Source organism: Psammomys obesus, unplaced genomic scaffold, assembly GCF_907164565.1.
Source record: "Psammomys obesus unplaced genomic scaffold, mPsaObe1.curated_primary_1811, whole genome shotgun sequence".
NCBI classification, from domain to species: Eukaryota; Metazoa; Chordata; class Mammalia; order Rodentia; family Muridae; genus Psammomys; species Psammomys obesus.
Window position 1 is genome coordinate 41081514 of NW_026596051.1, and position 24524 is coordinate 41106037.

General features: G+C 37.7%; 1 protein-coding gene across 1 annotated transcript; it reads left to right on the forward strand.

Annotated features, from left to right (window-relative positions):
* The first annotated feature begins 23138 nt into the window (after nt 1-23138).
* Nucleotides 23139-24092, forward strand: LOC129689153 (C1GALT1-specific chaperone 1-like). Its single transcript, XM_055624317.1, has one exon. The coding sequence runs from the start codon at nt 23139-23141 to the stop codon at nt 24090-24092; it is 954 nt and encodes a 317-aa protein (XP_055480292.1).
* Nucleotides 24093-24524: the final 432 nt, after the last annotated feature.

A 24524-nucleotide genomic window follows, 5' to 3' on the forward strand; every position in this document is an offset into this window, starting at 1 on the left:
TTAAGAGGGTGACTCCTGCTGGGTGTTACCATATCAGCTCAAGGTGCAGGTAGGTAAAAACTGAAGATAGAGATTAGCCATGTGGACAATAATAAAGTCATTTGTAAAACACAAAATTCCAGGGAGGCTTTTCTGGATACACAAGGTGAAATGTTTTGATTGTTTACACATAAAGAGAACATCAGTGATAAAAAATCAAGTATGTCCTGAAAACAGTGGAAGACGTGTATGGAATATTTGACCATGCTGCCATATGTACCCCTTAACTTGTCTGCTTTTGATGCTAAACAGTTTCAGTAATGGAAGTGGTCATCATGCCAGTTTTCAGTGAGTTATTAATCATTTTAGATAATTATCATCGCTGGGAGTTATCCTAGGAACTCTTCAATTGTTCTTTTATGTCAAAAATACATATGTTCTTCAAACACTATGTTTCACTCACAGTTCAGTTAGGCTCAAACTGGGTGCTGTATTTTAATAAATGTAAAGAAATTTTAATTCATTGGCTGCTCTGATTACATACAAAGGCTTTCTAGGTCTGTGTGAGCTGGCTTGAATGCAGATATGCCACACACTTTTAATCCCTCTGGATAGAATACAGACACACCCATTTTGATTTAAATTTATTTTTTATAATTTATTCAGTTTACATCCCAATTGTAGCACCCTCCCTTATCTTCTTCTGGTCCCACCAATCCTCTCTCTCCCCCCTATTCCACTCCCCTATTTCTCAGAAAAGAGGAACCTTCTTCCCTACCATCTGACCTTAGCCTATCAAGTCTCATCAGGACTATCTGCATCTTCTTCCTCTGTGGCCTGGCAATGCCCCTCCCCCAGCAACTATGGGAGTTAATCAAAGAGGGAACAGAGTCCATGTTAGAAACGGCTCCTGTTCCCCTTACTAGGGTACCCACATGAAGTCTGAGCTGCCTATTGGCTACATCCAAGCAGAGGGTTTAGGTGCTTTTCATGCATGGTCCTTGGATGGTGCATCAGTCTCTGCAGACCCCCATGGGTCTAAATTTGTTGGCTCTATTGTTCTCCTTGTAGAGTTCCTGTCCCCACAGATATTTTTATCTCTCCACTCTTCTGTAAGATTCCCTGCACTCTGCCCAAAGTTTGTGTATGAGTCTCAGCAACTGATTTGATATTCTGCTGAGTAGAGTCTTTTCCTTGTCTTCTCCTGCTTCTGATGTCTATAATGTTTGCCCTTCTCAATGAGTATTATGCCTTTTGTTGTTGGTGTGAAAACTCATACAACTGCTTTGGAAATCAATCTGGTGCTTTCTCAGAAAATTAGGAATAGTGCTATTTCAAGATCCGGCTATACCACTCCTGGACATACCCAAAAGATGGTCAACCATACAACCAGGACATTTGCTCAACTATGTTCATAGCAGCTTTATTTGTAATAGCCAGAATCTAGATGTCCTTCAATGGAGGAATGGATACAGAAATTGTGGTACATTTACACAATGGAATACTACCCAGCAATTCAAAACAAGGAAATCATGAAAATTGCAAAAAATTATGGGAAAAGAAAATTATCATCCTGAGTGAGGTAACCCAGAAGCAGGAAAACACAGATGGTATATACTGGCTTATAATTGGATAGTAGGCATAAAGGATACATATACTAAAGTCTATAATCCTAAAGAAGCTAAACAATGTGGAAGACCCCAGACATACTTTTACTACACACATTTAATTTCAAACAATGAAGGTAAATTTAGTTTGTAGAAGAAAGTACCCATGCTTGAAGTGATATCTAATTGAGGATCAGACAGAGTGACAAATCACAGAAAGATTTGATACAACTAGTCAGAGATAAGATATTCCCAACTCTCAAGAGAACAGAAAGGAATGAAAAGAAAATGCAGAGGCAGTTTTACTAGAAGAGTGTTTTACAGAGACAAGTTAAAGATAGAATTTGCTAGACATGGGTGAAGACAGAATATGGCAGAGAATGAGAATGAGTCAAAATTAGAACAGATTGCTGGAATTAGGTTTGTTTTTTGTATTTTTTAATTTAATTTAATTTTACTTTTTACAGTTCACTCGTTGTATATCCGGACTCTAACCCCTTCCCTCAATTCCTCCCATTTCCACTCTCCCTCCCTATTCCATCCTAGTTCTTCTCTCCTGAGATCTGCTCATAGCTTATCCAGTCTCATCAGGACTGCCTGAATCATCTTTATCTGTGGCCTGGCAAGGCTGCATCAACAGTGGCAAATGATTAATGAGCAACCGAGTTCATGACAGAGGCAGCCTCAGCTCCCCTTACTAGGGAACCCACATGGAGCCTAAGCTGCCAATAGGCTACATCTGAGCAGCAGGTCTAGATCCTCTCCATGCATGGTCCTTGGTTGGTGCATTAATCTCTAGGACTCCCTACGCTCAGATTTTTCAGATTTGTTGGTCTCCTTGTGGGGCTCCTGTCCCCTTCATGTCCTTCTATTCTTCCCCCCACCCCTTCTTCCATAAGACTCTCTGTGCTCTGCCCGAAGTTTGGCTGTGAGTCTCAGCATCTGCTTGGATCCCTTGTTGGGTGGAACCTTTCGGAGGACCATCTATAGTAGGCTCCCCTCCTGTTTCCTCTCTTCCACCACTTCTGGTGTCTATCCTGTTTGCCATTCTGAGTGAGATTTAAGCATCGTCCCTAGGTTCCTCCTTGTTGTTTAGTTTCTTTAAGTCTTTAGATTTTAGTATGGTTATCCTATATTATACGGCTAATATCCGTAATTCTGCCAAGGCTTGGGTAATCTAAAACTTTATTGTTGGATTCTGGGGAAGTTACAGGGTTGATTTCTGACTGACTTGCATCCAGTTGGGCTACATTGGCTGTTTCTTTTGTGGGGAATTTTATGCTCTAGTGCAATGCTTGCTGCATAGAATAAAACAATAGATGATAAATAAATGTTCTGTTTGAATTAAAGATAAATGTATTTTCTGTTAGAGTTAAGATCACTACATCTTCCCATGTTCCTTACTCCCAGAAAGCTAGAAAGCTCCCAAGGGTTTTGCTACCTCAAATCCCAGCCAATCAGCTTAAAGTATTTTGTCTAGCTACCTAGATAGAACACAATACACTTGGGACAAAATTTACTATGTTTAGCTAGTTAAAATGATGTAATGCTGCTGTCCCCCACCCCCAACTTTCTACATCTGTAGTTACTTGGTTATGGTTTTCAAAACAGAAAGAAAAAAACAAAACAAACAAACAAACAAACAAACAAACAAACTGGGTTTATAAAATGTTGTCAAAGTACATTGAATGGCAAGATCTGGACATCTTCATAAATAAGGTTTATTTGGAATTTTTTCTACCTTTTTGGGTGACAGTCTGGTTTTAAAGAATCTTTGTCACAGACCTTGCCTTAGAACATTCCTAAATTTGTCAAAGCAGAAGGTGAAATGCCATTTTTAAGGAATCAGAATACTATAGGCTCTGGCTGCACAGAATCTAAACAGACCTGTCCTGCCCTTTATAACCCTAACTCTTCATCTGTAAACATAAGACTTTAACCTTTTCTACAATTACAAAATAAATAGCCTTCTATTCTTCCTTACAAATAGTCCATTACCAGTATTTTATGGTTCTTTTCTTAATTTTTCTGTTTTTATACTGAGAATTGAACTGAAGGCCTGTATGTCTTAAACATGTACCCTACAACTGGCTTAAACTATTGTCTCTAGAATAGCCCATTTCTAAAGGCTCTCATGGCAAAGAAGATAATTACATAATTGTACCACCCCCTTCCATTATTAAAGTGTCTCTTATAAAAGTTTTTGTTCTGTGCATTGTTCCTGTGGCATGGACAAACCAAGCTATGACACTTCTCTTTCCTACACATTATAGATGCCGAACAATTTTAGATTTTCTCATTTCTGTGGGTGAGAAACAAATATTTGACTTATTCATACTTGACATTTTAAATAATCTTTTTATCTCCTTCTCCTTCTCTGTCCTGACTTTTTCCCATTGTATGTCTCTGTTAAAATCATAAGGGATATTTGACATAAATTAGGCTCTAATACATTTGCTCTACTTTCAGTAAAACAAATCCCCCCACCCCCATTTTACCTCAGTAATCCCAGGTATAACCTAGCCAGCTCAAGGTAATAAGACTGCACAGACTAATAATGTCAAATAATAACAAAGGTTATTTTTAATTAACTATGTTTCTATAATGTATTCTGTGTTGCTTATTCATTTGTAAACGTGTGTGTGTGTGTGTGTGTGTGTACGTGTGTGTGCAGATTTGTTTGTCTACAGGCAAATATCAACTCACACACATAGAGGTCATAGGACAACTTACATGAGTTAGTTCTCTTTAGGTTGTTCATCACTGGGATCAAATTTAGGTCTTCAGGTTTAATGGAAAGTTCCTTTACCCTGAACTATCTCACTATTCCTCATGATGATTCTTTAGGAGTAAAGTCCAGGAAATGTGCTGCTTCTGCTGTTGTAGTAAAAAAACAAAACAAAACAAAAAAACAAAAAAAAAAACAAAAAAAAATCAGTGTTAGCCTATAATATTATATTATTTATTATTTTCCTATTATTATATTATTTATTGTTATACTATTATTATATTATTTATTATTTTCCTATTAGTATCATGGTGGTATTATCTAACCAAGTATCACAAATAATAAGACACAGTCACCCGTTACATTTTATTATACCCTTATTACCTTGGGCCAGCTAGATATTTCTACCTAGCTATCTCAATAACCTCACCATCCATCTCCCAGCTCCAATCCCAATGCCATCAGCCTTCATCATTCCTATCTGGGTTACCTTCCATCAACAATCCCAAGATACTTGTATTGTTCATCTGGGCCTGGCCACACCATTATTGGAGTCCTTCCTCTCAGCTCATGTGGTTCCTTCTCTGCGCTAACCAATTACGGTGTCTGATCTCCTTCCTCCTCTCTTCATGTCTGTCTCTTTCCCATGATTCTCCTGTCCTCAAAGGCCCACAAACCTTAGCCATGTTTGCCCCATTCTGCCCTGCTCAGGTACAGGCCTTTAATCAATCAGGTGTACCATCATAGGCAGGTTTATAAAATAAGGACAGGTGTAACCACTATCTTGAGGGCCAGTAATTCATTCGCATTAAAATAAAACATCAGAACAACCCTCAACAATTGCACTTTTTTGTCTAAATAAAAAGGCCATTACTATACAGTAAGAACAATTATGAAAAAATTATAATAACAAATAAATAAGACTATTATACAAAATGTCAAATTTAAATGTACTTGGCAACCTTGAAAAAAATATTCTATCTATGAGGGTCTAAGGGTTTGTACCTAAGTTATTTTTATAGTTTTTATTTATCAACCTAACATGTATCTAGACCTAAAATATCTTTTTAATTCCTAAGCAACTAAGCTAATTGTAATAATAAGACGATCTGGTCTTCAACCTCCTCAGAGACTTGAGAAAGAATAAAATTAATTACTTGAGCAAATAGAATGTGCAGGTTCACAGCCTCCAAAAAATAGAAAATGACAGAGACAGTTTGCAGCCTCAACAGCCACCTCAAACTCTAATGTTGGAACATCATCTTCAAGCTTCTGGCCCAGACATATGGTTTTTTGTTTGTTCATTTGTTTGTTTTTGTTCTTGTTGTCTTTTTCCTCAGGTGGCAAGTTTTTCACATTTGAAGCCATTTTCAAAAGGAGGGGATTTTGTTGCTGTTGTTGTTAGTTTGGTGTTTTTTTGTTATTTTTGTTTTGTTTTGTTTTGTTTTTGCTCATTACTTTCTTTGAGGTAGGCTGGGTGCTGCCAGGAGATGACATGTCTCATTGTTAATGCACCCTTAAAGTAAGAAAAATATTTTTAAATGGAATGTTCTGTAGGTCTCTGAGATTTTTGAAGACCCCTATTTATTTTTATATAATCTATCTATCTATCTATCTATCTATCTATCTATCTATCTATCTATCTATCTATCTATAGAATTGAATCTATCAGGTAAATTTAGGAAGTACATTTCTATGATAAATCGGCTAGTGTCTGATATGGCCATGAGCTGATTGAAAGTCAAGTTGTATTACTTCATTATCTTAAACAGTTTGTACTAGCATTTTAAAAGTATTACAAGTAACCTTGAATTTGTATAATATACTAAAATGTAACAATATATCAAAAATACTTATTTTTGCATCAAAATCCTATACCAATAAGATAAAAATAACCTTATTTGAGAATAATAAATAAAGCCTTAATTTGAGTAGATTCAATAATCTACCATTTGTCTTATTATTTTATAAGATATCTATATATTGTCCTTTCTTTCTTGTTAACCCCTATCTCCATACCTGAGGAGAGAAAAAGAAAAAGGGAGAAATCCCTGATTCTAACCTCATTCATATTTTTCTGAGTAAGACCACAAATAACTTATAACCATCTCCCAATGACAATAAAAATTCATAGCCCAAGAAAACAACCAAAAACCTACCCAACCCTCCTTAAGGGAAATGGGGCATCATTTTCATGGGTGTCTTCTAAATAATTTTTGCTATACAAAGAAATCCTGTTTGGCGGATCAAAGGAAATTGGGGAAAATGGTTAATTAAGCTAGCATTAACCTTTATGGTGCAATCTTTGAGTGCTGGGAAATTCCAGGCTAAATAATTGTCTTGCATGTCTAAAATGCAGGAGTAATTGATATCAGTAGCTTTCTTCCAAGCTTTCTTGGGAGTAGCACTTGATGAGGAAAAACAACTGAAGCAGTTGAGGCTGGAACAAGCAGAATGTTGGAACATGTAAGATGCTGGAACAAATATGCCAGCATCTCATCATGATGAAAGGATGAATTCTGTAGGTTTGATCCAGTACCACTGGGGTCCGGTTCTTTTGTTCTGAAAATTTGTAATTTCCCACAAGCATTTTCCAGTGTTAAAATTATAAATGTATGCTACGTGCAGGATGCACAGACCAATTAAGGATGGCTCTCTGCTCTCTTTATGAGCAGAAGAGAGACATTTGTAAGTCTTTATTCCTGCCATACAAAAAGATGGCTTATACATATCATGAGGATTTTGTAACCAATAAGAATTATTGGCTATGTAGAGACATCCATATCTCAGTCAGCTACTTGATCCAAGTAGCTGGATAGGCAATATAAGTTACCATTATTATTGAACATACAATCATTATCATGTTGAAGACAAAATAAGGTATTTCAGTAAGGGAACAGGTACTGTCTCTGACTTGAACTCAGTGGCTGGCTCTTTGATCACCTCCCCATGAGGAGGTGGGGCAGGCTTACCAGGCAACAGAGGAAAACTATGCAGATAGTCCTGATGAAACCTAATAGGCTAGGGTTAGAGGGAAGTGGAGGAGGACTTCCCTTATCTGTAGACTGGGTGGGGGGATGGGAAGAGATGAGGAAGGGAGGGAGGGCTTGGGAGGGGACAAGGAAGGGATGCTACAGTTGGGATAAAAAGAGAACAAATTGTAATATTTTTTTAAAGTGAAAACAAAAAAAAGAGTCAGTGACACTTCTGCTACCATTCTTGGGAGTCCAGCAATAACCCCAAGCTTAAGAACCACAGCATGCATGCAGACAACCTGGTACAGACGCATGCTGGCTCCATAGTTGCTTTCTCTGTCTTTGTGAGCCCCTCTGAGCCCTGCTTATTTGATCCTGTGAGTCGTGCTCTCCTGCTGTCTTTGACCCTTCTGGTTTCTCGCTCCCTGTCTTCTGCAGAGTTCTGAGACCTCCTCTTTGTTCTTTATCTGCTCCCATCAGCTGCAGGCGGAATCTGCTTTGATAAAGATTGAGCTGAGCACTATTTCTATTAGTATAGCAGAATATACTTAGAAATCATTTCGTTTACTTTTTTTTTTTTTCTTTTCTGTGAGTTGTGTTTGGTTCTACCCTAGGTCTTTGAGCTATTCGGCTTCCTGATCCTAAACATCTAGGCAGTGTCAGGTGTAGGCTGCCCCACATGGTGTGTCCTCAGGCCACAACAGTCATTGGTTGGCCACACCCACATGTTCTCAGCTTCCATTTCTACAGCCATCTCGATGGCAGGGCAAAAAGACATTGAACTTGTAAGTTGGAATTTTTAAGACTATGTTCAAAGTTATAGTGTATCTTATATTGTGATATTAATATGAGGTCTTGGAGATACACAAGAAAGTAAAACTTATGGTTAACAGTGATATGTTTACTTATCAATTTGATAGAGAGTCAAACACATTTGTTAGTTTCTGTCAACTTGACCCAAACTAGAGACAGATGGGAAAAGGAAACAGAGTTGAGGAGCTGTTGACGTGTCTACGATGCATTTCTTAATTAAGAATTAATGTGAGCAGCTGATATGGTGCAGGTGACGCTGTACTGTATAATAAGGCAAACTAAGCAAGCCACGGATAAGCTAGCAAGGCGCTTCCTCCCAGGGTTCCTGCCTATGTTCCCTTCCAGAATTCCCTGAAGGACGGACTCTGATTACAATCAGTACACAAACCAAATAAACCCTGATCTCCCAAATGCATTTTGGTCCATATTTTATTACAGAAACAGACAGCAAACTAAGACAACCCTCATTTCTAAAATGAGACTAAGATAGTAAAATCATTATCTTAAAAAAATATATGTGTGTTTAATTATAACAGCTTACCCTCCCTCTTTCACTATATAATCTGTACATTTTTGGTGTTCTTGCTTTTTTTTTTTTTAATTCTTTCTCCAACCCACGTAGCTTTCCATGGCAGCCAAGAGCTGCTTCCAATGAACCTACGTTTATACTTGACCTTGTATAAAAAGTCATCCAACATCCTGCCTTACCACTCTTGCCATTTTTTTTAATTAAACAAAAAGGGAGGACTGTATTGTCGGTATGCAGACTGTCTACCCTCAGGTGCTGTTAGGGTCCTGACAATGTCCTATGTCATCACCTGTGCCAAGTGTACCGGGTGCAGTGTGCAAGGGATGTAAGAACCTGTCTGCCATGTTTTTATCTATCTTCAAATGTTCCTATAAACTCAGTGTCAGGCTCTTTGATCACTGCCCACAAGGGGGTGAAGCCTTGCCAGGCCATAGAGGAAGACAAGGCAGCCAGTCCTGATGAGACCTGATAGGCTAGGGTCAGATGGAAGGAGTGGAGAACCTCCCCTATCAGTGGACTAGGGGAGGGGCATGGAAGGAGAGGAGGAAGGGATGGTGGGATTGGAAGGAGAAGAGGGAAGGAGCAACAGCTGGGATAAAAATTGAATAAATTGTAATAAATGATAATAATAAGAAAGAAACATAAAAACAACATAAAATATTAGCTAATATTCCAATATCAGAATATTAATAATACAGATATGCAAGGTATCATAGAAACATACTTTATATTTTCATTAGGTCTGTATCCTATTAAATATTTGGAGGTTTTATGGATTCATGAGACTTGGGAACAGGCAGTGGCAGTGGGTAATATATTTAATAATCAATGAGCAAATTTGTTTAAAAATTTATTTATCTGAATATTTAATAAAACTTTTATATCTTAGACTCACTAGATATGGACATATAACAGAGTATGTTTTAAAATTGTTTTCATAGTGTGAAAGTTACTCCTCTTTTATGCTTACAGCTGTCCTAGAATATACACTTAGTGATTTATTGAATAAGAGAAAAATTACATTGGCAATAATTTACTAAGACATAAACTGGAAATTCTTAATTTAATGTAACAATTGGCTGTGCTTCTACAATATAACAAGAAGGTTGTGGTTTATTACTTCTTACTTTCTGTGTTGTGAAGATTTTACTAAATATTTGAGAATATAAAGTTCTGAAGAGGGCTGATCTTTTTCTTTGGAGAAATGGTATTAGAATATGTTAAGGTGGTTATCTTTTTTTACTCAAGGTATGCAACAATTTGTAAATGATTTTGATCACATGAGAATTGTGTATATGTTTTGATGGTTTAGGTAAGGAGTGTCCCCAAAAGGCTCATGATTTAAAACACTTGGTGGGTTCTGTGATTTGAGAAGGTTATGACTCCTTAGAGGAGGCAGAGGATTGTTGGAGGGAGCACAGCGTTGTGGCTGGGAACAAAGGTTTCACAATTACATGCTGTCTCACTCTCTGATTCCTGGTGGTTAAAAATGTCCTCACTTCCTGCTCCTGTTGCTCTGCTGTCCTTGCATATTCCCCTGCCTCCTCCACCATAACAGACTCTTTCCCATGTGGAGTTGTAAGATAAATCAATCTCCTGTCTCTTAAATTTGCTTTTGGGTTTAGTATTTCGTCATAACAGAAAAGTAACTGATACAAATCCTCAGCTTTCAGTAAACATTTACACTTTTGCATTCAAGGATGATCTTCTATTTGCTTGAAATTTACTAATGTATATGAGGAAGAAAGTAGTTTTACTAATTTAAGTGAGACATTTATCAATCTAGCAATCTTCTAGATGATGTTTACCCATGTTTATACATTTTTAGTCCACTAGTTCCTGAAAGCTAAAGAGGTTCTAAATTTTAAGAATGTAGCCACAAGAAAGCTTTAAGTGTGTACTTCCAAATCTGAACTGTAGATCTTTTTGTTACTAGTTTAAGAAGCTCATGTCATCAATGAGGAATTCAGGAAGAGTTCACAGAGGAGGACTGTGCAGCCAGTCCTAAAGATACCTGATAAACTAGGGTCAGATGAAAGGAGAGGAGGTCCTCCCTAATCAAAGGACTTGGAAAGGGGCAGGGAGGAGATGAAGGAGGGAGGATGGGAATGGGAGGGAATGAGGGAGCGGGATACAGGTGGGATACAAAGTTAATAAACTGTAACTAATATTAAAAAATATTAAAAAGGAAAAATAAAAGAGTTCTGACTGTCATTTTTTGTTTTACATTTTATGACCTGTCCAGAGATATGCCCTTAAGCAGTATAGTCTTTCTCTAAAATGTATTTTACCTGATTAAGTGGATGCTTGGTTAGACATGGAAAGGCTTAAAGTTTAATAAAGAAAGTATTCTAGGTTTTATAAATAATTGACAGAGATATTATACAAATAAGGAAGGCTTTATCTTATTATAATTACTGGAAATTTGACTAGGAAACACACATAAACTCCTAAGTATCATCTGTAAATAACTGAAATGACTTTTTCATTCTAAGCAGACAAATGATGGTTTTCACTTATACTCGCCGTGACAATTAACCAAGCATTCCCATTCTTTTATAGTTTCTTATATACTCCATCAAAATCACTGGAGGAGGATATACTCCCTTGATTTTTGAAAAAAAATAAAAAAAGTGCTCATCTCATGCTTACATCAGAAGATGGATAGGGAGTGGGTGCTTCATTTCTCTCAGAAGAGATCAAATTAGCAATTAACTCCTTCACAGGAAAAAAAAATCAGGCTAAACTTAGTGCAGCTTTAGAAAGTCCTTAGTTAGTGAAAAGCTTAGTAACAGCCACAGAAACAGAGGAGATTAAAGAGACAGCATGGAATCAGGAAAAGCATGAGTTTATACACATTTTTAATATGAATTGGGATGAGTTTGCTGTTTGTAGGTTTTGAACTTGTTTTTTTAAATACAGTGGTATTTATGGTTCAACTGTAGCTTTTAATTGTTCACATTTGCATGAGGGATTGTAAGGTCTGGTTTTTGGTAAAGATAGAAACCACATTTTTTATTGTCGTGTGACAAGAAAATTATAATATATTTTATTATCATTAATAATAACTTTCAAATTTAAAATTATGTAAAAAATATATTTATAAAGTAAAATGGAAAAGAAAGCACTTAACAGTGAAAACAACTGAAAGCAAATTATCTGATCAAAACAAAAGACAAAAATGTCAACAGCCACTGGATGACATCTTAATTATAGCAAACAGTAAACTCAAGAGTGGAACCATGCTTAAATTCAGAAGACATCATTTGGTGTAAGATCCAATAATTGTTTCCACTTATACTATGTAAATTATTGCATTGATTTAGTTTTATTTTTAATTTTCATTACAATCTTATATTGACTCTTCTAGTACCTCATTAATCCTTATTTTTTGTGTGGCTTAGTAGGTGATTTCAGTCCGGTCAATTAGAGTTCTAATTCCTTTGTTTCCCTGATTGTTGCACCTACATTGTATGTTTCTCAGAGTAAATTGTCTGGCATTCTTTCTCTCTTCTTAGCATTCTCTGTCTCCCTCTGTCTCTCTCTGTCTCTCCATTCTGACCCCCACCCCCCCCCCACCTATTTACTTTTTTTTTTTTTTTTTTTCTAGACATGGTTTCTCTGTGTAAAAGCCCTGGCTATCCTGGAACTTGCTTTGTAGAACAGGCCGGCTTCAAACTCAGAGATCTGCCTACCTCTACTTCCATTGTGGGGTGTGATAATTTCATTGAAGTTTCCTTGTGTGTGTACAGAACCTGTATATATATATATATATATACATATATATACCTGTATATATATATATGGTCCCAGTGGTAGCTATTTAATATTTAACCTAGTTGAATAATTCTCTCATCAGGATAAAAATTAAGCATTGAAGTAGGTCAGGGATTACCTCACAAGTAGTATTGCCACTCTCCTGCTCCATTATAAAGAAATAGCAAGAGCATGCTTTTATGTGGTGGTGAAGCATTTCACATCTTCTGTATACTTTCAAGGCTGTAGGCCACAGTGAAATTAGTTGAATTTATCTCTTTAGATTTAAGCTTATTTATCAAAAGAGGAAGACATCTGAATGCTAAAGCGATAGGTCAACCTTCTGTTTTCAGTACCTTTTCCACATTTGTACAGCAGAGATGAGCCTTAATAATGTCTTTACACACTGAATGTTACTCAGGCCTGTGATTACAGAGTACGGAAAGCCAATGCGCAAGTGTTGAAAGTTATAAAGTGCTTAATATTCGTATGTTTTTTATTTAAACTATGCAAAGGCTCTTAAATCAGATTTTTACAATAGATATGAAATGTGTAAGCAACTATTTTTGAAAATTATAAAAATAATCATAAACAATGTACTAAATGTCAGATACCTGAGTAAATTTCTTAAGGTGTTCAGTTCCAGTTTCCTAAGTTTAAGTGGCAGGGGCTGATGGCTACTTGTCAGAAATCAGTTGTTAATGTTAACAAAGTTGGACAAACTTAGCAAGACGTGTTCCTGTCAAGCTTCCAGCAGCTCAGATTCTTTCAATGATGAATAATTCCCTTTCCTAATTTCCAATTTCCTAATTTCCAAAGCCAATTCCAAATTTCTTATTTATTACTATGATTTCATTATTTTATCTATGTGATTACGGAGGCAGTAGCCTATTACAGAGGGCCTCTGAAAGACTCTGCTCAGCAGGATATTGAAGTAGATGCTGAGACTCATAGCCAAACTTTGGGCAGAGTGCAGGGAATATTATGAAAGAAGGGAGAGAAAGACAGACAGGGATAGGAGCTCCAAAATGAGAGCAACAGAACCAAAAATCTGAGCACAGGGGTCTTTTCTGAGACTGATACTTCAACCAAGACCATTCATGCAGATAACCAAGAACCCCTGCTCAGATGTAGCCCATGGCAGTCAGTGTCCAAGTGGGTACCCTAGTAAGGGGAACAAGGACTGTGTCTGACATGAACTCAGTGGCAGACTCTCTGATCACCTCCCCCTGAGGGGGGAACAGCCTTACCAGGCCACAGAGGAGGACAATGCAGTCAGTCCTGATGAGAGCTGATAAGCCAAGGTCAGATGGAAAGGAAGGAGGTCCTTCCCTATCCGTGGACTTGGGGATGGGCATGGGAGAAGAAGAAGGAGGAAGGATAGTATTGGAAGGGGACTAGGGAGAGGCTAAGGCTAGAATACAAAGAGAATAAATTATAATTAATAAAAAATTAATAAAAAAAACTAAAAAAAGAAAAAACATTGAAAACCTGTTTAGGCATATTACACACACACACACACACACACACACACACACACAAAACTAATAAAACACAACATTTGCTCTGAAAACTGAGGAAAAGAAAGCAGACATTCACTATGAAAAATTCTTGTAATTTTCTTTTAACTTCTAAATACTTTTGGACAGTGGGAGGGTGAATGACCAAATTGACTAAAAATGACAGAGAAAAAAAGGGGGGGTCTATAATTATGATTTGAATTTGTAATGCCCCTGCAGGCTTCAGTTATCTCACCTGTCCTGAAATTAGGAAGGCTATAGACCTTGGGGAAAACCAAACAGTACTGTTCTGTTAAAGAAGCATTTCACTAAATGATTCCTAAAAGCATTCTGCTGTGCTTGTCGATCAGTGTTTTTCTCAGACATCATCAGAGAAGCTTCCTCCTAGAGTACATGGGAACAAATACAGAGATCCACAGCCAGAAAAAGTATAGAGAGTTGAGGCCTGGGAACACTGAGCCCTAAATGGGATGTCATCATTCCTTTCCCCTCAGTCCTCTGGGAACCCTGTAGAAGAGAAGGAAGAAAGATTGTAAGAGCCGGAGGGGATGCGGGACAACAAAGCAGCTTTCTGAAGGTAGCAGGGCCAATCAACGTTGGAACACTCAGAGCTGTGACTACATGAACTGCATAGGTCGGGGACAAATAAGGTCACAGCACTGAGAGGGGCAGTGGACGCAAACATCAATCTCTAACCCGTAGCCATATCCAACTGATAGCCATTCCCAAGTGAAAAATTAATTTTACTGATGGAGTTTCTCCAACAGTATACAAGCCACTCTGAAGGGAAGACCACATTTCCAAAAGTACATAGGCAACACAAAATGAACTTAATAGCATTTAGGAGTTCGTTTGTTTCATAATGTTTTGTCAGGGCTCCTTCCCCATTACAGTCATTTGTGTGTAGAGCTGTTCAGTATGCTTTCTGATTTTTATGTTTTTATGCCATTTATATGTATGCAAATACGTATGTATCTGAATTCTTATGCTTTTTTGGTAATTTTTCTTCTGCTTGTTTGTTTTGTCCTTTTCTGGTTTATGTGTTTTTTATTTATGTTATTTTATTGTAATTTTGACGCCTTTTTGTTTTCTGACGAGACAGAGAAAGAAAGGATACATATTAAGATGAATGGGGAGGAGATGTGGGGGATTTTTAGAGATGATAGAGAAGAAGAAACCAGAATCAGAATGTACTGTATGAAAAGAAAATCTTATTTTCAATAAAAGAAAGATAAAATTAAAAAGCAAACCAGAGAGGGGAGATTGAGAAATCATGGTAACATCTCAGACTATTCCAGTATAAACATAGACATAAAGACTACCCCAAGAGGTTGAAGGTGGAAACAAGGATTCTGTTAGGAAGTGGACAAAAAGCAATGTCCAGTTGCATATCTACCAAATGATTTTTTCTGTTTTATCTGTGTCTTAAGTATTCTAATGAAACCATGTCCAAAAGTAATTCACTTGTGCTGGAACAAGGGAGAATTCCTACTGCCTTTATGGAAAACACCAGTTCAACCCCCAAGAAGAACACAGGTGCTTTTATACTTCTAATAATTCTAGTTCCAATTCTACACCCACCCACCCACAAACACACACATGCGCATTGAAATACTCATACACCTGAGGTAGAAAAAAATCTTTAAAATGTATAATTTCATATGAAAAATTTCAAATCAGCAAAGTTTTACACCTGGGGCATGGTTATTGCTGGATGTTTCTCACTAGGAGGGCAAGTAATATTAGGGATAGAAAAAGGAAAAAATTATGTTGAATAAATAGATTTGACTAAGAAATTACAGACAAAGAGAGTCACAAAAGTAAAAGATACTGATGTCATTAAGGAGAATTGTAGGACTTTTCATAGGAGAAACCGGATCCTGCTTTGGTGGAATTTCACAGATTTCTTAGACTCCATCAGTCAAAGGCCCCAGGATGTGAACTCTGAAAATGTTTTCAAAAGAAGTCCTTCAAAAGGAGGCAGCTCCAAAGATTCTCTGTTCAAAATGCGCTATTTCTGTATTTTTGCAAGGTCACCTACCCAAACTATTTGGAAGTCACGGTATCAGTAGTCTGAGAGCATCAAATTACTGCTAAAAGTTCAAGAGAATTTGGCATGGACAATGTGGTGTTTCTTTGCAGGCATGCCACATGAAGAAGCAATAGTCATAGATTGTTGCCTGTGAGGTCATAAGGGTAAAATGTTTATCATATTACAAGAGTCTACAAGGAGCATCAAGAGCAACTAACTTAACCAAATATAACAATCATTTGGAAGTGACTATATGAAAATATTTTAAATGAAAACGAATATTTCCTGGTATATATATGTGTGTGTGTGTGTGTGTGTGTGTACATACAGCTATTAGTCTACATGTTTAATGGGAAATATACATACCAGTGATAATAATGTGCATTTATCCATAGATGTTTATCAGTGATTAATGACATAACACCTGGTCAACTAGCTAATCACAGTTTGAGAGATATGGACTTTGTCCTCTCCATCTGATTTCAATGTCTTACATGAGAGAGAATATTGACAAAGAGCAGATACTAGGAAAATTTATGCAGGAAGTTATTGTGCCAGGAGATTATAGTTATAAGTATAAATGAACCTCTACTTTAACTGTATAATTGTGATTTATTCTCCCAGATCTGTTTTCTCATCTTGTCAAGACCCAGACTTGTAGACTCTAGGGTTCTATACTCTATTATTTTAGGCATCAGGCTTAATGGACAACAACTACTTCAAGAAAACTCCAAGTTCCCACTGCAATTTTGAATGGGTCAAAGGACAAGCATAATTGCACTTTATGTCTATTAAGGTTCTGTCAAACTTCTCAAGTCATGGTAGAGTGCCAAAGTCAATATTAGTTCAATGGTGTGTATATCAGGTTCAGTTGGGAGACAGAACATCAGTTAGTCAAAGATAACTGAATAAAGAGACCTGGTAATATGTGAATTAAATTGTTCATTTTATAAAATAGTACCACTGTTACACCCATAAGAATAAAGGAGTTTCAAGTAATGAAAGAGATATAAGGTTCTATTATGGTCTGCACTGTGCCTTTCCCAACCAGATGGTTTTATAATAGGAGATAAGGGTACCTATAATAGACCAATTGTGCCTTCCCTGAATTAGAGGTCAAAGTCCTAACCTCCAGTGTTGACTGAATTTGGAAATAGAGTCCTTAAGGAGATAGCTAAGAACAAATGAGTTCATAAGATGTGGAATCCAATGGATGTGGAGTCCATTAAAGAGATAGAGCATAGCTACAGAGGGTCTGCATGAGATCAGACATGTGAAAACAATAAGGTAGCTGTCTTCATGCAGGAGGAGCTACCTCACAAACACTAAGAATACACTACCAGCCTCTAAATATGCAGGTGACTAAACTAAGTTTAAACTACTTAGCCTATGACACTCAGTTCTAGAAGCAGAGATGATGTGTGTGTGTCCGCAGGAATTATTTCTAGGTTCCTAGAGCAGAAGACCAGCCCGAAAATTTGAAGAGCAGTAGGGCATGTGATAGAGATATTTGAGGGTTTAACAACTCTAATAACAAAAAAAATCAATAGTTAAGGTGGTTAATTTTCATTGTTAACTTCACTGGAATTTAAAATCTCTCAGGGGACTCAACTCTGGATATTCTTGAATGCTTTAAGAGGAGTTAAACTTAGGAATGAATATCCAAATGGTATCACTGACTAGGTACAATTTGATTGAATGTACGAGCCTATGAGAATATTTCCAAGTCACAACAATATATAAGGAGTATTTTTCCTTTCTCTGTATTTTCTGTCTTTCTCTGTACATTGACTAGGCACCTCAATGTTCAAATACCATGACTTCTTCACCATGTGGGAATAAACCATGGCAATAATTTGGATATCCTAAAGTCAAGATAAAACCCCTCTTAATTACTTTATCAGATAATTTTTACATCCAGAAAAACACATTTTATCAATAATATATTTAACCTCAATAATAAGACCAAGTAAAGATATTTTAAGGAAGACTTTAGAATACTAGCTTCTATTTGATGGTGAAGTATAAAGATTGATTGATTAATAAGCCACTAAAATATCAATTTTTTTTCCTCTCTGAAATCTTCTGAAGTCAAAGTTTCTCCAGTGTAAACAACTGTAAATTTTAGCAATAGTATATAATACAGTTTCACATTTTATCACTATGAAAAATGTGTTATTACCAGTAAATGCAATACATTAAAGGTTACGTTTAAGATATCTTAGGAAATCTTTATTTTATGTATCGAAGTGCACAAAGGAAATAATTCAGGATTGTAAATCATACGATTTAATGGAGTGAATAATAACAACAGCTTGAATATTTCAAAGAAAGTCATTTATGTAAATGAGTATGATTAAATATTAGGTAACTGTGCTTGAAAAAAATTCTCTTCCAAACAAATAATTACTTGTCCTATACTCACCAACACAATTCAGGTTAGTCTGATTCTACCTTCTTCTCTTTTTATTCCTCAGATGGAAAACAAGCAGCTTTGGATGTATTTCCACTGCAAAGTCTCTGCCCATACTATGTTTTGTTGATTTTCTTTCTGTCCATATCCAATTTTTTTCATAGAATAAGTTATCACAAAGTGTTTTGCAATAAGACAATCTCCACTTAAAAGAAAGGATGATGATAGAGAGTGATGGTCTGGAACCAGTTCATAGAGACTGATATGACTTTCCAACTTTATCTTATGCAGAGATACCATTCTGGAAACTTTGAAATGTGTGTGGAATGCAAACTGGAACAAAACCATGTTGACTGGAAATGAAAGTCTGGGCTGTTCATTTTATCTAGCAAGTGGGTGCAGCATTGATCAGTGCAGGACTGAACCACTCGACATAATTAAGTCAATCATACAGTGATGAAAATAGCAAAACACGTAGCACTGGAGCCTACCATAAAGGTCCTCTTGAAAGACTCCATCCAACAGAGTATTGAAGCAGATGCTGAGACTCATAGCCAAACTTTGGGCAGAGTGCAGGGAGTCTTATGGAATAAGGGGGAAACAGAAGGACACAGATGGGACATGAGCTCCAGGAGGAGACCAACAAAGCTAAAATATCTGAGCCCAGAGGCCTTGCAGAGACTGATGCACCAAACAACCTTCATGCATAGAGAGGACCAAGATCCTCTGCTCAGATATAGCCCTTAGATAGCTCAGTCTCCATGTAGGTCCCCGAGTAAGGGGAGCAGAGGCTGCCTCTGCCATGAACTCTATTGTCTTCTCTTTGATCACTTGCCCCTGATGATGTGGTCTTGTCAGGCCGCAGAGGAAGAAGCTCTAGGCAGTCCTTATGACACTTAATAAGCTAAGGTCAAATGGCAGGGAGGGAGAACTCCCCTTTTCAGTGGACTAGGGGAAGAAGATAGAGGGGAAGAGGGAAGGAGGAAGGGTGGAATTAGGAGGAGGTAAACAAGGGGGTTACAATTGGGATATAAAATGAATAAATTCCAAATAAATATATTTGCATATATACATAATATGGATGTTGAATATGCAAAAATAATACAGAAGGTAAGAAGAGTGTGCAGCCTTGGTTTTCATATTTCTTTCTTTGTCTTCAAATCTGGGTAAAATATTTCAGATTATATTTCAATTAATCAAAAAAAATCTAGGTTTTAGAGCAGCCATGAGTAAATAACACATTTAAAATACATATGTAAAATCTGATGAAGGGAAAACAACAAATGTTAATACAAAAATATGAATTACAATTATTTAATTGTAAAGAAAGTCAAGACAGGAGGGAAGTGAGGGTTACCAAATTGACAAATGGTAAATGTACAATATGTAGAAAATAAATATTACAGTAATTAGAATAAGAAAAGCTAACCAGGGCTGAAGAGATAGCTCAGAGGATAAGAGCACGGACTGTTCTTCCAGAGTTCAAGTCCCGGCAACCACATGATGGCTCACAACCATCTATAATGAGACCTAATGCTTTTTTTCTGACATTCTGGTGTACATGCAGATAGAGCACTCATGTACATAAAATAAAAAAGGAAAGAAAAGCTAACCAAAAATTTTAGATCCATAATAAAAAATCAGAATGGAAGGTTGTGAGCAAAAGAAGTTTGCTCTCAAGGAGAGGTGCTATCAAAGTAAAAATGAAATATAAACTACAAGAGAATATTTAAACATTCAATCAAAAGAAGCCTTATTTTCTGTGTCACAGGAATTTCAAAGTCATACTGTGATTGCAAACAATTATTACTCAGAATAATTTGCTTAAATCACCAGTCTTTCATTAAATGATCACATTTCTATCTCTTTACAGGTATGTCTTGGGCTGGGAAGATGGCTCAGTAGATAGAGCATCTTTGGCACAAGACAGAGGACCTGAGGTAATATGTCCCACACTCATGTGATCATTCAAGCTGCATGATAGTCTTCTTTAAATCCCAGGTGTGGGGTACTGACACCCAATCTCAGACCAAGATGAGTAGTGAAATCAGCTGAGTTGTACAATCTGGTTTCAAGTGAGAGATCCATCATCAATTTATAAGCTGTAGTGACAATAAAGAACTCAACTGAGTTCTGTTGATGTCTCAGGCCTCTATACAACTCACAGGCACTCACAGGTATGCAAGCAAACACACACATCACATACACATACTGGTAAAACCAAATGGGTCTTTTTAAATCTGCTGGTGTTTTTGTTTGTTTGCTTTGAGAGAAGCCCTTCCTCTATAGAACAGGCTGTAAGATCACACCTTATTCCTCAGTCTTCTTACAGTTAGAATTACGGGTTTGTTACCCACACATGGTTCAAAGTCTCTTCATTTCATATTAAACGCTTAGTCAACAGAGAGCGATTCAATAACCCATGTAGTGAAAGTTAGATATATAATTGTATTTTTTTAGAGTTTTATCTCTTTTTTTATTTTTTAGTTATTATTATCATTTATTAAATTTGTTTCCTGGCTGTGGCCCTCCCTCATCTCCTCCCAATTTCACCCTCCCTCCCTCTTCTTCCCCTATGCCCCTCCCAGCGTCCACTGATAGTGGAAGTCTTCCTCTTCTTCTATCTGACCCTAGGATGTAGCCCATAGACTCAGTCTCCAAGCGGGTTCCCTAGTAAGGGAAGCAGGGACTTTTTCTGACATGAACTCAGTGGCAGCCTCTCTGATCACCTCCCCCGGTGGGGGAGGTGTAAAGCCTAGCCAGGGCACAGAGAAAGAAAATGCAACCAGTTCTGATGAAACTTGATATATAATTGTATTTTATTTTGATTAAAGGTGAAAGAAAAACACAGAAAATTTACTGGTGTGTGGTTACATGTCTTTAAAACTAAACTATTTTGCTAGCTGTAAGAAGAGAAATGGCCTTGAATTTTAAGAGTGTGGGATTTTCTTCCCAGGGAATTTAGCTAAAATAATTAATTTCTATATGTTGCTATTAATGAAGCTCACAGATTTTGTTGTCATGGTAGTTGTTTATTTGTTTGCTTGTTTATGCACATTACACAGGTTTAAAACTTTTCTTCTCCTTCAATGCAAGCGAGCCACTGTGTGCCCTTCAGGTAAAGCACAATGGGGCAGGCATACAGGCAGTCCAAGTCTGTGAGATGGACAGGAAAGAACAAAAAATAAATGTCATACCATAAAGTAGGTATTAAAATGTGATTTCAAACACATGATGTCAACATTCTTTAAGTTCATTTTGAAGGGCTTCATCAAGTATTTTGCAAATTTTGTGAGAAGAAGCCAGAAAATCAGAAATCTTAAAAACATGTTTAGTTGTTCTACATCGAACAACTAGGTTATAACTTTAGTGGCTATGAATTTGTCGTTATTACATCTTCCAAACTACCTTCTGTTCTTCTATGCAATGACAAATGAATATTGATTCACAAACCACTAATTGTATGGTGCCTTGCTTAATCATTTTCTATTTAAAATCTCAATGGTTTAGTTGAAATGATATTTAACAGTTTTTGTTTGAGACACATAACCAGTCCTAATATATTAGACTACTCCCAGTAACACTTCAAAACAAAATTCCAATTTTTATTAAAAAAAGAGAAATTCTTTCAAAACATATTTAATAAGGTTAATGTCATGACTAAGGTTAAATGTTTTTTTTTTTTTTGTGTTTAAGTAAATGAACACTTAGGCATTGATGGTTTGTAATATAAACTAAATTATTAAAGCTACAATAAAGAATACTTAACATTAAATATTAGATACCCCCAAAGATAAAACAATAAATTATCTGTAGTTTATAACAGAAGAAATATAAACATAAGCATCTATAGCTACACATAAGCCTGGGTACATCTGTGTTCAAGATACTATTATGTGTTCAATATACTAACATGGAATCAGTACAAATGGGAACGAGTCAGATAGTTCATATAATCATGGAAGTTCAAGGCAAACTTCCATCAGGAAACTAGGAGAATGTTAAGAAGAATCATGCTACTTGCAAAATCACATCTATTCCAATGTCAGAACAAGTGCCTAGAATATGCAAAAGGGGCTTGGCAAGCTTAATGATGAAAAGGGAAATAAGAAAGAAAGGCTTAAAATAAAATCTGACTATTTAGCACACACTATTAAGTTTGTGCACGCGTGTGCACGCACAAATACACACACACACACACACACCCCTTTCTCAATCCTTTTGAGTATAGATATGTAATTCTGATTTTGCAGAAAGCTATTGAATCTCTTGCTTCTGGTTCTAGTTATAGTTTCTTTTTTTTTTCCTTAAACCATCATCCGTGAACAGAATTAAAAAGGAAAAGAAAAAAACCAAAAACCTGTGGCGAAGCTTACGTCAGTGGCCCTGAAGCCGTGGCCGCTGACTGTGTATACATCTCTTTACCAGAGCCCCTACCCTATAATGTTGCTAGTCATTTTTAGGCAAATAACAAGACTTGTTAAAGCCGAGCTCCCAACAGCTGAGAATCAAGTTTTATTTTGTTTATAGTTATGTATTGGTGAGTAAACATCGCAGCTATGATTGTTTTCTAGGGCCAAAGGGATCGGGCAGGGCACGCTGACAGTTCTGGTGTTCAAATCCGAGGAGGGCCGCTGCAGGGGGCGGGAGCAGAACCCGTCTGTCCACCCAGGCTCCGTGTGCCGTTAGGCCCCCAGCTGCCCGCGTGGCGTCAGGGAGAGCCGCGGAGGCAGCGGCGCCTCGGTCGATGGCATCCTCCGCCGCAGAGGCGTCGAGACTCAGGGACATGCTTTCCGAGTGCAGCTCGCTTTTGAAGGGCGCGGTGCTGGGAAGCGTCGTGTGCGCCTTGATGGCGGCGCTGGGACACCTGGGGGCCGGCGGCCCCGCGCGGAGCCACCGCCACCGGCACCGCCGCCTGCAAGCCCCCCCCGGGGACGACGCCTGGCAAAGGCCAGGGGCCGGGCTCGCGGGCCCCGGGAGCGGCCCCCGCGTGTACTGCATCCTCCTCCTCACGCCCAGACACCTGCGTCTGCGGGCCGCCGCGAACGAGACCTGGGTCAAGCACTGTGACAAGGCAGAGTTCTTCAGCCCCGAACCCGTTCCAGCGGTTGAGTCGGTTACGCCGGGTGGGAAAGACTCGTGGCTGATGAAAAAGGCTTACGTCTACGCCTCTGATAACTACAAGGACCGGTACAGCTGGTTCTTTCTCGCGTACCCTTCCACGTTCGCGGTGATCGAGAACTTAAAGTACTTTCTGTTAGAAAGAGATTCATCACAACCTTTCTATCTGGGTCACACTGAACACTCCGGGAAGCTTGAATATGTGAGTGTGGAGGGAGGGGTTGTCCTCAGTGTAGAATCGGTGAAAAGACTCAGCCGCCTTTTCACTGACCCTGGAGGGTGTCCCGAAGAGGGAACAGTCGTTTGGAAGTTTCCTGAGGATGAGCTGCTGGCCGTCTGTCTGAAACACGAGGGAGTGTTTGCGGAAAACGCTGAAGATGCCGAAGGAAAAAGCTTATTTAACACGAAAACGGTTGGGATGCTTATTAAAGAGGCAATGGCTGCCGCCCCGAGCAAGGTGGTGGAAGGGTGCTGCTCTGATGTGGCCATCACGTTCGGCGGACTAACCCCTCATCAGCTGCATGTGCTGATGTACGGCGTGTACCGTCTCAGGCCATTCGGACGTATTTTCAGCGATGCACTGTCCTTTTCACCTCCAAATGGTTCTGACAATGACTGAAGAAAAATGAAAAAGTAAAAGCCTGTATTCGATAACCAAAGAAGCCGTGTTAGCTGCAATAATTATTTAACCAACATAATAGCATGTGTCTTTTCTGGTCCAGGCATATTGTGTCTGAAGTGAAGTTTATTTCACATCCTTCAATAGGCTGTTATTTTGTCTCAAAATACTAGTAAAATTTTTACCTCTGTTATAGAAAAATGCTTTAATATCAACAATAGTGTAAATAAATGATGCATTTATAAGTATAATTGCTTTACACAAACTAAATTATAAATATTAAAATCTGTGGTATGCTTTCACGTATGCACTTTTGTAACTTTTAAGTTTCTAACATATGTAAATGAAATTTCATTTAATGAAATACTTTTTGTTAAAAACAAATCAAAACATAAGCCTAAACAATTCAAAACTTCACTGAGAACCTCACAG

Coding starts and splice junctions, on each gene's coding strand:
- LOC129689153 (XM_055624317.1), top strand. CDS start 23,139: ATGCTTTCCGAGTGCAGCTCGCTTTTGAAGGGCGCGGTGCTGGGAAGC.